The following is a 14,531-nucleotide window of genomic DNA, read 5'->3' as shown; positions in this document are numbered from 1 at the left end:
AAAATGTTTTTATTGGTTTAACATCAAAAATTCTAAATTGAATGGATTCTGTGAGTGTGTGTTTGTATATGTGCACACACGCCATACTCTCGCGTGTCTGTTTTGATGTGGTGTTCACTGCATGATAAAATGGACGTACATTCCAGTCCATGTTGTGAGTGAGTGGAGATACTGCTTGTATCTGTTGATGGAATGTGGTTTCTGCAGCGGCATTTCTCAGAAGCCCACGACAGACATCGACAGCAGATGCCTTCACACCAAGAAGGATGCCACTGAGTTCCACCAACTCAGGAAAACAAAACTAGAGAAAGAAAGAGAGAGATCTTGTATATATGGTGGCAGTTGTAAGGTGGTACCATGTTTGTCAGTGACATGCCGGGTTGAGCCAGTATTTTATATTTTCTCCATCTGAATTTTGGCGAAAAGAAATTACTCTTTACCTACATGAAATTCCTCTTAGGTCCCCCAGGGAATCACATGACAGAACACACTCCGGTCTGGAGCGGCTGGTCTTTGCTGTCCTTCCCTTGATCCACAGCATGAAGACTGCAACACACAAAAATGCACATCAGCCTATTAGCCTAAATCACAGAGTGGGGCTGCAACAGAGAATAGTATCCCATCCTCCTAATGAGGTACGCTGTAAATTCACCCTGTTTCCCCAAATTAAATTCTGGTGTTGGTTATGATCACTGGTGGGAAACCTTCTCCACACAGTAGGTGACAAAGCAAAACTAGGGCCGGGTATCATTAGGATTTTACCAATTCCAGTGCCATTGTAGATTCTTCTTATCGATCGGATTCTTTATCGATTCCCCTATGATTCCCACTGTACAAATTGTCTGGGGTACTACATACAGCTTTGGTGGGTTTAACTCTGTTTTATTACTTAAAGAAACTGCTGTGTGGAGTTACTTAATGCCTTACTTGAGAGAACACAATACAAGAACAAGTGAGAAAATTTCAAGTAATTGAATTCCCATTTGTATTTGCCACTTTATTCAGTCGTTGAAGCACGCTCTACCTGTAATTGCAATATTTCTGACAGCATCTGAACTAATCTTGTGACTGCATGGTGCAGAACTCTCCAGCAACTTCTATTGCTTTGAAGGAGACTGCCGCGGCGCTATTAGGCTTAAGTACTTTATTAACTTACTGTCCTTTCTTAATTCCCTACTGTGGCATCTCAGGTACTGTAATTTCTCTGACCCTGTTTAACATGCATCGCAAGTGATCAGATTGTAATCAGACTGAGCAAAAACATATCAAATCCAGGTGTAAATGCACCCCAGAGGCAATGAAGATCTGATCACCCAAACCACCTCCAGAAGTGGTCAGAGACACATTTGGTTACATTAACTACAAAGTGTAAATGCAGTGATTCTCCAGAACACATTAACAACAAATTGTAAAAACAATGTGTCACATTGAGAAAATACACAAGATAATGAGGTAAGCATTGGACTTGTGGACCCACAGTGTAATCATTTGGCTACAAAATACTTGGATTATGCCGCATGAGCTGTTCGGAGAAATCTGATGGGACATTTTATGCATTTTTTGGAGCAGTAAAAAGATGGCTAGGTGTTTGGTTTATGTACACACTTCAGTGGAGTTTGGATAAAGATGGAGAAGGTATTGGAGCCTAGAAAAAATTCCTACATGTCCTACGTGTAATCACCATGAGGAAGGAGGCTGACTCGAATGTTTCTTCCTAGTTGGCAGCTCAGATGTACAGTAAATCCGACATGACCCTCACCTCCTCGATGGCCTGAAGGGGGTGTCGCTCTCTGGGCGGTAGGCGTGGATGCTCTTCTCGGTGACGACGGGGGAATGGCCCGGCTCGCTGTAACTGGCTCTTAGGGGTGGGCAAAGACCCCTGATCAGCTCGGGGTTGGAAGGCAGCGGCATCAGGTGATTGGCGGGGGCGGGGACGTTCCCGTTGGGGTCCAGGGCGTCAGGCTCGTTGTGGCTGGGCCCCAGCGCCCTGAGGGGGTACTGGGAGGAAGACTCCACTACGATGTTGGGGACGAGGAGGGTGGAGGCAGGGGGCTCGCTGTGGGACATCTGCAGCTTCTTCATGTGGTTGATGGCTGAGGTTGCGTGGAAGGCTTGCTGTTGGAGATGCACACACATAGGAAGAGGGTTACGTTGGTTGCACACCTCTGATATGATGAATGATGGATTACATATTTATGGTAGAAAAGAATCAATACTGCAGTGATTGTCTATGGGAAGCCCTTAGCCTGAATTGATTCGAATGTGACATGTTAATTTAATTCCATACAAGTATGCAAGAATATCTATCTACCTATCTTTTGCTTGTCAGAAGGTCTGTGTGTCGAAGAGACTGTAGTATTTTTTATTATGTCCTTATTGAACTGCCATGTCTGAAATGCCTGCGGTAGAAACCTTTATAGAGCAGCTGATGCTCCTGCTGATGCTAGTTTTCACTGCACTTATACTGGAAGATTGAAGATTTTTCCATTTCACATTTTAATTCATATTGCTTGTGGAAGTGTTTGGCTAGCTAGAAGAAGATTCATTTCAAGTTCTCCAGTTTCCTGATAAGGTCAATTGTTTCATTCTACAACATTAGATTGTTTGATTTAGGTTTTGCATATTGTTTGTTGGAGTTCTTTGTTGTAAATGGCCTTAATCCTTTGTTGAGGGTGTAACGTAAACATAGTACGCCTTGCTAAGTGTATGTTACCAGTAACATCAGTTAAGTTCTAGTAGTGAGCTATTATTGATCTTATTTGATTTTTCATTATCATATTTTCATTTGCCAAGACGCTAACCGCTAGCAAGCATGTAACTAGTGCTAAGCTAGTTTTCACTTGTTATTGTTATAATACCGCTAATACCGCTTTGTGTCCCATGTCTAAATGTTGCTTCAGATGCTTTTGCACCCTGGCAAGAATGAAATTCTGAGGGAACTGCTAATAACTTTTTAAAATCTTTTGGCATGAAAATGTTCACATTTAAAGACATTGAATATTGGCACAAAATATTGTCTATATTGTCTAATCCAAAAATATTGGTATCAGACTTGAAAAAAAATATTAGTTGAAACCTACACAGGAACACACATGCGCATGCTCAGTCACAAAATCACCCACCCACCACGCACACACACACGCAGCATCGATATTGGTACATCAAAGTTGAACTCCCTGTCTAAAGCCATTACAAACTGTAATTATATGCTGTATACACACATATAACCATGTATATGTACATTTATATATACTTTAGTCCATCAGTAGTGTTACTCACCCTCCATTTGGATTTGGCAAAGTTTCTCTGGATCTGCTCACAGACAGACTGGTAAATGTCCTGGTCACTTGCTGTGTCTCCAACAATCCTGCAACCGGTCATGACATTGTTTAGTTTGGAAGGAACAGGAAGTGTGTGTGTGTGTGTGTGTGTGATTGTGTGATTGTGTGTGTGAGAGTGTGTGTGTGGAATAGAAAGGACTGACCAGGGGTGCCTGAGTGCCTGTTCAGTGGTGAAGCGCTTCATGGGGTTTTTCTCCATCATATTCCTGATAAAGTCTTTGGCTGTTGAAACATGGCATGGACAGGTGTTAGTACTTGTCATAGTGGTAGAGGATGTTAGGTTTTATATATAATTGATGTATGTTTGCTTGACCTTGAGTGCCAGATTGCAGGACAGTGTTGGGTAAATTAATTTAGTTCAGGTAAGTTCAAGCCATCACAGAAAAGCTTGCTATTTTTGACACTGTTCTAGATAGAGCTGAAAAAATGTAACAAAAAATGATTGTTGCCTAACATTGGAAAATAGTGCTGATTTACTATGGAAAAGTAGGTTTGAGGCCAATTTCAGTCACATTATTCTGTCCTGTCCTGGAAAGGACCAATCCTAGATCTGTTAGGGTTACAAGGACTCTTGTAACACGTATCCTAATTTCAGCTCATTTAATCCCTGACTCCTGGTAAGTGAGCAATGTCCGTGCCTTTCAGCATCTAATTATACCTGACCTAGTCCAAATAGGTCAACCACTATGGCCATCCTCAGGAGATGATGTCAGTGGATATGTTGGTATATATTGGGTAAGCTCTGAGGTTTTCTGAACAAATCCTGCTCTATACTTAGCTGACACTGAAGTCAACCGGGGGCAAGGTGCTATCTTTGTCATTTTTTCTGAAGCAACACAGTCATTGGGAGGAACACATTCAAAACACCTATATAGGAGTCTGAAAATGAAAGAAATTGCAAAGGAGACTATACAAAATTCTGAGAAACAGCAAGTACAGTGGGATCTTAGTTATCCAAACATCAAAGTTTAAGGCTGAGATATGAAAAGCAATCATGTAGAGAGAGATCCCATGTATTTGTGGGATTTGGAGTTTTACTCTGTGCATCGTGTAAGATCTCCAGGTGCCACTGGGATCATATCGAGCTCCTGTTTGGTGCTGTCTCACCTGACTCAGAGATGTCGTCCCAGTAGGGCGCGTGGAAGGCGTATTCAGCCCTCATGATCTTGGAAAACAGACGGGTCTCGTTCTCCTCAAAGAACGGAGGGTAGCCGCACAGCCTGCGACAGAGAGACAACAATCACAGCGACTTCCTTTAGATCTGTCTCAATCTCAAAAACACAGATTATGTTTTGTGGACATGAGTAATGTGACGATTGCATTCCTCCACCATGAAAGGATTAAGTGACAATAGCACAAAGTTTTGGTTAAGGTTAAATAAAAAAACTTGACAGAAAAAACTTGTCATGAGTTGGGAATTGAACCAGGGTTGTTTGAGTTGAAGGTAAATGTATCCGCCCACTACCACTGTCACATTCCATTAAGCATTAAGCATGAGGCACCGCAGATGAAGATGGTGATTTTGGCTGGATAAGTCAATTTTGAGATATTGTAATATTTTGCTTCGGTAACTACTGTGCTTTCATAAACTATACAAAACAATAATCAAAATTAACTATAAATATTTTTTTCAATTCATACATTTTTTCATACCAGCTTCAAAAGCCATTTTTTTCAAGATGACATATTCCTTGGATGCAAAACACTTTTTTCAATCTGAGTTTTAAATTAGTAGTTATAAATTAGTAGTGTAAACAATTCATCAAAAAAAAAAAATCCCTCTGTAAATTACCATCTAATTGGTTTTCATCTGAATGAAACAGGAAAATGCACTCTGACTGAGAAAAAAGGTGTTGTAACTGATATGCAAATCCCTACATTTTCAATATGTTAAAAACAAAATGAAAGTCATTTGTGTTATTTAGAGTAATGTATTTGTGTCCATATTCAACATGTAAAATTTCAGTCAGTCATTTTCGATAAAACATTGATCCAGGAAAAAAAAAAAAGAATCACAGCCATTTCCAATAATATATACAGTATATGTATAATAATGACTGCTTGACTACCTACTTAAACTGCGTCTTGTTTTTATATTTCTAAAATAATACTGCCATATAAGGCCCTATATGTTATCCATTTCATAGGGAATAAAAATGCATGTGTACTTACAGGATGTAGGTGATAACCCCTATGGACCAGCAGTCCACTGCTTTGCTGTAGGGTTTCTGGGCCAGAACCTCAGGCGCTGTAGAGCAGCACAGATCAGTGATTATCATTGAGGGAGCAGGGTAGTAATAATACATACTTTATATGTAAAGTATGACAATATGTGAATTCCATGTAACATGGATTTGCAGCAACGACTCACCAACATATCCTGGAGTGCCGCAGGCTGTGGACATCACACCATGCTCCGACATCTTAGACAGACCAAAGTCACTGATCATGATCTTGGCGTTCTCATCTGTGTTGTAGTACAGCAGGTTTTCAGGCTGCTCGGAAAGAAAGAGAGTTTGTGTGTGAGTGTGTGTGTGTGTCGCGGTGGTGAGGGAGGGATGAGACAACAGCAGTTTAAGGTGTGGGAACTAAACAAATGTGTGTGTGTGTGTGTGTGTGTGTATGTGTGTGTCCTACCTTGAGATCCCTGTGTACGATGCTGTTTTCATGGAGGTAGCTGACGGCCTGCAGCACCTGTTTCATCACTGTGCTGGCATCCTTCTCTGTGTAAACCCCCCTGTCCAGGATACGATCAAATAACTCCCCCCCGGACACCCTGGACACACACACACACACACACAAGAAATCACTATTGTCACTGTGTCATTATCACTTTGTATCATCTTCATATCAACTTTTGTACATGTGTATGGCCCTCTGTAGACCTGTTAATATGGATATAACACACAGTATCCAGGTTTTGTTCTACCACAGTAATATTATGTAGTCTAATATGTAGAGACTTACAGCTGCATGACCAGGTAATAGTGTGTTCGAGTCTCATAGAAGTCCTCCAGCCCCACCACGTTGTCATGCTTTATCCTGAACACAGGGAGACAGACAGAGAAAACAATGTTATCTTCACTGTTCCATTTACATGCTAACAGTACTCCAGATACTGGCTCATGGAAGCAACGGGGCTTATGGGAAATGTAGTCTTAATTTGGAGAAACACTAGCACTAACAATACCACTGGTGTGAGATAGAGGCTACCAATTGTCTCAACCATGGTCACATTTGTTTACAGTAATTATGCCAAGGTATCACCATTAATTTGATGTTTATATTGATGTTTAAAAATGCTATATGTAGATCCTTTCGTAACCTGCTCTTAAATATCCCTGCATAACATAATTTCTGCCTATCTGTGTCCTCCTGTCAGTTGTTTAGCTAGCCAAGTAAGCTACTTACTAAACTGAAAGATGCAGGATCTGAACCAATTTTGATCCTTGGCCGCATAATATGATTTCTTCAGGGCTTTCCACCACTTCCCACAAACCCAGCATCTCACATTTTCCCACAACTACATTCAAGTCAATAGAAAATAGAAACAGAAAACCTGTTTTGAGAAAAAATCCTCAAAACAGGTGAAACTACAATATAAACAAGTGAAATTAATCTAAATCTAATCTAATCTAAATACCACATTGGTAGATTTGTTCACTTGTTTTAAGGAAAACAAGAATTCAAGACTCAGGACTAAATTATATGACTTGTCAAGATGGACGTTTTAGCAGTGCAAGCTCATGAGTGTATGCATGCATACGTGTGTGTGTGTGTGTGTGTTACCTCTTCAACACGTTGATCTCATTCTCCAGGTTGCTCTGACAGAGGTGTTTCTTCTTCAGACATTTCAGGGCGTACAGATTCCCCGTTGTCTTCTCTCTCACCATGAAAACCTCTGAGAAAGACCCCCTACACAAAGATAGCAACAAGTATGTAGCAGTCATGTATGATAGAACTTCATCTACTTGTATAAAAAGTAACATCACACTAATAGCAATGCTCAAAATAATGAAGCTGTGAATTTCCTGACCTTCTTTTATGTAATGGACAAAAAACAGGAGCTTGAGAATTACCACTTTCAGTAGATTTTTACACCAGTAAATTTAATTCTATAAAGTAACAGTACTTCTACTTGAGTTAGATATTTTGGTAGACTTGCAAGTGTGAGTTTGTATCTTTCCTACCCCTGACTGTCACTGCTTTAGCCCTTAAGCACTGTAGATGGTACAGTGGTTTGGTACATGAAGTACAGTGGGATTAGCCTTAAGGCTCGTTATATAAGAGCTAACCCGAATCGTCAACACTTGAGCACTAACACTGGTGGAGGCACTGTTCAACCACAGCATAAACCCAGCAGATAGAACTTAATAACTTGAAGAATAATCCATGGTTTAGATACAGAGTATCTCTCATTTTCACAATGGATCCTAGAGAATGATTTATGAATGGGATCTGGGATCAAGAGAGCCATGATGCTTAATCTTACAACTAGGGTTGATATGAGTTTTTGAAAGCTGATGCCAACTGCCAATATTCAATGTTTAAATTGAATATTGACAGTATAGAGAGTATATACGACAGTATAGTTGCCATGTCCACAGAGAAGAGGAGGAGTTAACAGGAAAATCAGACTAAATGGGTAGAGGAGATCTGGGATAGATAACATATAGGCCTACAGTTAACGTGTATTTTTTTCTTTGGTGCTCAGCGCTCATTGCTGTGGTGTTTCTGCACTGCACTTCCCAGAGATCGCCTGTCAATCAAGCAGTGTGTCCAGTACTGAGACGTCTTTTTCCTTGGATTTTCTGTTGATGCAGTTTAGTATCTCTTTTCTTTGTCTGTTCAGCCATGGTGGCTATCACTGCTCATGCTAACTACCCAGTTCTTCTTCTGTTTATTCCAAACAGACCAGAAACACAAAACGCATCGCTTCCTGTGCGGCAGAGGAATTTTCCCAGGAAAGAGCTACCAGACACTGGGTGTTTAGAACAGACAATGTAAAAGCTTTCATGAACTGGGTAGGTTGAATCAATGTGTTATATCAATAAGATAGACGAACATTTATTTATATGAAAATGTCCCTGTACTTTAATGACACGACTATTACATGTTTGACTGCGAATAAGGCTGCTGTGTCTGTCAGACTAGTCAACCCAGTTTCCTTACATGACATTACCACTAAACCACCATAACCAGCCTGGCAGATCCTAAAGCACAGCCTTGATCAAGTCTGCGGTCATTATGTACTGGTAGATTAGCCTAACCCAGCTACCTTGGCATCTACACCATGCAACCCAGACAGGCCATGACGTTCTTGGCTAGGTATCAGATTGGCACCTCCTTATATCAGCCCACACGCAGACGGTGGCCATAGCGAGGTGTGCCAGGGAGTAAGCCTACATTTTGGCCGTCAAATCCCAACATCTGTACAGATGATACTGCAGTTCTGACCTAGAACGTCTCAAGGAGAGGTAACTACACAGTGCAGCCAAGAACTACGATTGTGATCATATTTATGTCATGCACTTCGTTCTGTAGTGGTTTGGCCTAATGGACATTAGGGTTTGACTGATATATTGGACCAAAATTTGACTTTTATTAAAAATCAGATATGGTCCAGTCAGTTTTGCCCATCTCAGATATGATGAAGGTTCCTCCCTGACCATGGCAAGTCAACGTGTTTTTAGCTGCGACTAGCAGATAGTACAAGTCACTCTATAAAGACTCTATGCAAGCTAGGTTAGGCCAGCATAGGTTTGCCACGCCAGAGATGAGGTTCTAAACCCGAGTGAGTCAATTTAGCACTACCATTTTTTCATGCATGCTGGCTTCCCCCAAAACACACCAAGCTGGTTGCAGCTTATTATTATTATTATTATTTTTATATCATATTGTGCACGAGATCCATCTGGTTTCAAAAACAACAATGGCGGCTCTCGGGGTTAGTTTAATTGATGCAGTTTTGAAATGGAAAACATAAGATCCTTAAAAAATAAACATAAGTCATGAGGAGGGCATAAGTCATGGAGATGATTTAGCCTTTCTTCCAACTGGATTCAGCAAGAGCTTGATTCATCAGTTAGATCTGTTAGTAGCCAAGACAATTTCCCAAGTCAAGAACCCCAGTTTCATCACTGCTTCACCATTGATCTTTCTCATGTAGGCTCTCAGATCAGCGAAGCTACAAAGCTGGAGATCACAAGTATGCAGATTGGTGTCCACAGTGATTTCAGACATCCTTCTGATGTCAGTGCTCAGTAACCTCATACACACACAGACACAGGCCTGACTCATTCACCGCCAACCGAGGAGGGAGTGCTATAACTGCAGCACTGAGACAACAACTTGGGTTCAACTCAAACACCCATTGCCAACTTGTACTAAGCAGCCCAGGGTCTAGGCTGCTGAATGAAATAGAATATACTGACAATGCCAGTGTATCGCGGAAACCACAAGGGGGTTATGGTCAACATAGGTCACATAGGTAGATATAATTTAATTACAGCTAGCTCTTCAGGATACATAGGTGCTAGTTGTTATCAGCTATGCATGCCAACAAACATGTAGATGCAGCGCCCATTGATTGCATCACATAGTTTAACCTGATTTGGTGAAGTTTCTTTTGCTCAACACAAGGTGGCGCCCCTAGCTCAATTGTTTACTAAAGTGCTGGAGCCAGACGGATGGTTCCATCAGGCTAGGTCTAAATGCTGTTTCAGAGGCTTTTCTACCGTGCCATGAATAAAAGTCTGTGAGGAGAACACTACTTGTAATATTTTCAGCTTGAACATGGTCAAGATACTGAATATTGGCACAAAATATTGGCTATTAGCAGTTTCAATCCAAAAATATCGGGAACTGCCTTCAAAAATCCATATCAGTCAAACCCTAATGGATATGCTAAATAACAAATGCCATCCTCAAAGGCATTTTTGCCTTTATTAGATTGAAAGATTGGGACATAGTGGGGAGATGACATGCCAAAAAGGTTGTGGGCCGGATTTGAACCCACGTTTACATGGTATGTGCCTGAGACCTCTGAGCCACCAGGACACCCCATCATTAATTGACTGAACATAAAACAAATAGACTAGAATAGACACACACATACACACACACTACAAATCTATCTCACATTTGCACAAACACATGCACTCATTTCTGCCTAGACCACCTCCTTGCTGTATAGGCTGAGTACACTCACACACTCAAACACACTCATCCAGACTCTTAATCCTATAATTGACTGGTGCTAGGATGTTCCCGCGCTGCTCTATTCTGACGTCAGTGCTCAGTAACCTAATAGACACACAGACACAGGCCTAACTCATTCACAGCCAACCGAGGAGGGAGCGCTATAAGCAGCTTTGAGACCAGGTAACAAGGCAGACAGAAGTTCAGACTGCAGCATTGAGACAACAACAACTTGGGTTAAACTCAAACACCCATTTGTTGCAGTGTATTGTTCTGGGGGTATACATTTGCCTTCATTTTCAGCAAAAGTTTTTCTTATTTAACCATGACCAAAACCTTACCCTAACCTTAGCCGAACTTAACTCAAGTTGTTTTGCTTGCCTAAACTTAACCGTTAACGGTTATGTTTAAAACACAATCTTCACATTATTCGTGTCCGCAGCACAGTTTGTGCTCATTTCACGAAATTGTCCTCCACTGCTGGGTTTAACTGTGAGTCCATTACATAGACAGTGTAAGAGGCCTCCATTGATAAAACAAGCCCCGGGCAGCCTCAGAGTTGCTAATTGGTTTACATGGATCTCTCTGGGAGGTGATGAAACAGATTATCCTGGAACAGTGGGCCAATCTGGGCCTGGTGACTAGGAACAGATAAAGTAGTCTCTCAGTACATCCACTCAATCCAGTAACAGCTCTCTGAGGCTGGGTTAAAGCTGCACTGCAAGATTTTTATGTAAAAATCCAGTCTTCTCATCAGCCTAAATCACAATATGAATATATAAAAAAACATTAGCAGCGCCTGAAGGGAAGTAAGCATCCTCACACATCCTCCGTTTCTGAAAGGGCTCCTCATCCTCTTCTTCAATAGCAAGCAGAGCAATTGCTAACTTTCTCTTGTCCATTTTTTATTTTCAACAACATTACTTACGTTCCCATTTTCCCCTTGAAGTCAAACACATCCTTAATGTTGTTGGTGCTTTTCTTCCAGGTGCAGGTTAACTCTTTACGCCCCATCTTGGCTCTGACGTTACCGTAGACTCCTGAACCGGAAACAACAAAAAAGATTGACACTCCGTTTACATTCGTTTACATTAATTTAGCTCCAGTGGCCTCCAACTGCAGGCAAGCTGTCCCTGAAGCTAGAAAAATGTAAATACAATTCAGTGTTTGTAAGTGGGTTTGCAACTCTTTCAGGCAGGATGACCCCCTCACCTATTATATGGTAGCGTATTACATCACTTCTGTCCATATATCACATATAAATATCCAAATAAATCCACTCTTAAACTGCAACGCCTACTGGAATTGGTGAAGGAATGGATCCAGGAGCAAACCTGAGTCTCAAAAGCAACTTCACATGTACAAACAGACCTAACAACCAAACCACAAGGCCTTTGTGCGGTTGCTCACTTAGATAAATAAGTAAATATGGCTGTTCCACGACCCTTTAAGCCGTCACCCCACATTCCCCTTGTGTTCTGCTTACATAAACAGTTGCATGTCCATGGCTGAGGTCAGTCCTAGTTGAGTAAAGCCCATTTGTACCTATCAGTTACAGAAGACCCAAAAAGGTATAGGATTAGAGAGGTAAATACTTGTGGCTTGTTAACCTCTCCATCTATCCCTCCCTCCCTCCATGTCATCTCCTGTATTCCTTGTGTCTGTTGTGGGAACAGATTAATGGCTGATTCCCTGACAGAACACAAATTGGGTCGTTTTATAATCCTGCCCTTGACAGTTCAGAAGGGAAAGGCCAATGAACTCTGGCCTACCACAAAATGATCATGGCCTGCGGGTTTGCTGAAATACATCCAATAGTGGGATATCATGTGGTGATGGTTTTTGTCATCAAAGGTAGTCTAGGCTACATCCTAAACTTGACATGCTAAATTAGATGGAAAAGGGAAAAAATCTATTGGTGAAGACAAATAGTAGTCAATACATTAATCCAAACAGTGTTAATGTGTAGCCTACCCATAAAAGTCACCGTTTTAGAGAAGTACTGCCACATTTTTTTTTAGAAAACATCCCAAGGCTGTAAAAACACTTTGACAAGAGAGACAACAACCAATAATGAATGAAATGCGTTAAAGTTATAGGCTACCTGTGTTTAACAAAATATTCGAAATTTGAAATGTATAGCCTATTAAAAAAAGAAAAAGTAGCCTATCACGACTCCTCTCTTTGAGACAAATTCCATTCAATAATGTCGCATTACTTTTCGACAGAATTCCACACCTCATAAAACGTGACTCAAGACCTTTTCTGAATCCATAGGCGACAATTTTCCCTTCGGCGTACATATAGCCCAACAAGCAGCATTTATTTCAAAAGAGTTTCAATTTTCCAACTTCGCCCGTTATTCCGAAATCGTCATTCCATCACAATAAGACGTGGTAGACAGTGAACAATGTGAACAAACTCTAAAATTGAGATTATATTGAATTAAGTGCTGCTTCGTGGATTTTTTTGTATGCCGAATTCAAGAGCTGCTCCTACTGTTTAGAAAAGGCGTTGAGTGATATTTCATCGAGTATGTATATTTGTCGCAATCTAACATTAATCACAAATTAAATTGCTAGATTACTGAATGGAATTTGGCGTACCGAGAGAACGGAATGTATCGCACGAGCTACTTATCTTGCCACCCAAATGAGTTAACTTGATCTCTCTGCCATTAACGGTTCAGTCGAAGTTTTAAACACTGAACTACATAAAACATGAGTAAGGGATATTACTTAACAAGGACTGACAATATTGTATGTAATATACAGCTTAAACATGTCAATAACATGAGTCAACGAGTCATAAAAGTGTAATAAAGTGAGTTTTTACCTTGGCAGCGGTCTGGAGAAGGTGTTACTGAGGTATCTCCGTAGATGAACCCGGCTCCTTCAGGTAGACAGCTCTCTTCAGGAACAGGGGGCGGGGGCTCATCCATTCACTTGTTCACTTGAGCAGTCAGACCACATGCTGCATTCAATGTCACCTCGTAAGCATTTTCTTCCGAGTTTACAGTCGTAATTACAATTTGTCGCGTATTCAAGTGATTTGGTCGAAATGGACCCTGTAACAAATGTAGCTATTATTTTGGTGGCGGTTAGGATATTTATTTTAAAAATCAAAGCAGCACAGAGCTGTGCTGCAGTGCTAAAAATGAAGAGGAGACAATACAAATCAGACATGCTACATTGACCAAATAATATCTTAATAATAGTCTATCATAACATATCAGTCATCAGTCAGAAATTTAGTCAATAAAAGCTGATTTGGAAGTTTTGGTGGCAATGATAGGCTATTAGATGCAGGGACATTCCCATACCTTAGGGTTAGTTAAAGGACACCTCTGCATGTAATTGGTGTTTTGATTGATTAATTAGCCAAAAGTAGTTTTATATTTAATAATAATTACACATGGTTTCCTTGCGCTGTGCCCCCTAAACGTCACATCTCGGTATTACAGAAAATTCTCACTTTCTGTCTCATTTACCACTTTGTGGGCCGCTCATTAGCACTAATATTAATATTTCCGACAGCACTTGAAGGCACCAAAGGTATACACATGTATTTTGCAGGCAACAACCCACAGCTGTCAGCCTTATCCAATTGCTTTGAGTAGGCTTACAGCCATGCAGATGAAAGAGCCTACAAGTGAGAGGCTTTAGCAATTATACAACATTCATAACAAACCATCTGCCGGAGTACATTCATTTCTACAGGGAATTTAATCCATAAACTAAGTATGAAGCAGGATTGTTTATTTGTTGAATGCATGTTTCTGGACTACTTCAACAAGCATACAGAATTTTGACTCTACATACAGAAACCCAATAGAAACACTTTCTCCTCCTTGGATCTTTTGTTTGAGTTGGGGTTTGCACAATAAATACATGCACTTAATAGTTGATTAAACGCATGGTGTGCTATAGAGATTTCCATCAGAACTGGGCTTGTTGCTCACTGGTCTCTTAATCTGTTTTTCTGCAGTCA

General features: G+C 40.7%; 1 protein-coding gene across 1 annotated transcript; it reads right to left on the bottom strand.

The window, feature by feature from the left end:
* Nucleotides 1-473: 473 nt before the first annotated feature.
* Nucleotides 474-11,555, bottom strand: LOC139914546 (calcium/calmodulin-dependent protein kinase type 1D-like). Its single transcript, XM_071902887.2, has 11 exons — nucleotides 11,470-11,555; nucleotides 7,131-7,256; nucleotides 6,309-6,383; nucleotides 5,979-6,117; nucleotides 5,713-5,836; nucleotides 5,514-5,589; nucleotides 4,449-4,561; nucleotides 3,485-3,563; nucleotides 3,280-3,367; nucleotides 1,760-2,115; nucleotides 474-546 (listed from the first exon to the last, which is right to left on the bottom strand). The coding sequence occupies exons 1-11, from the start codon at nucleotides 11,553-11,555 to the stop codon at nucleotides 474-476; spliced, it is 1,335 nt and encodes a 444-aa protein (XP_071758988.1).
* Nucleotides 11,556-14,531: the final 2,976 nt, after the last annotated feature.

This window comes from Centroberyx gerrardi, chromosome 5 (genome assembly GCF_048128805.1).
Source record: "Centroberyx gerrardi isolate f3 chromosome 5, fCenGer3.hap1.cur.20231027, whole genome shotgun sequence".
In the NCBI taxonomy this organism is placed as follows: Eukaryota; Metazoa; Chordata; class Actinopteri; order Beryciformes; family Berycidae; genus Centroberyx; species Centroberyx gerrardi.
This window is presented reverse-complemented; position numbering and strand designations above follow the sequence as displayed.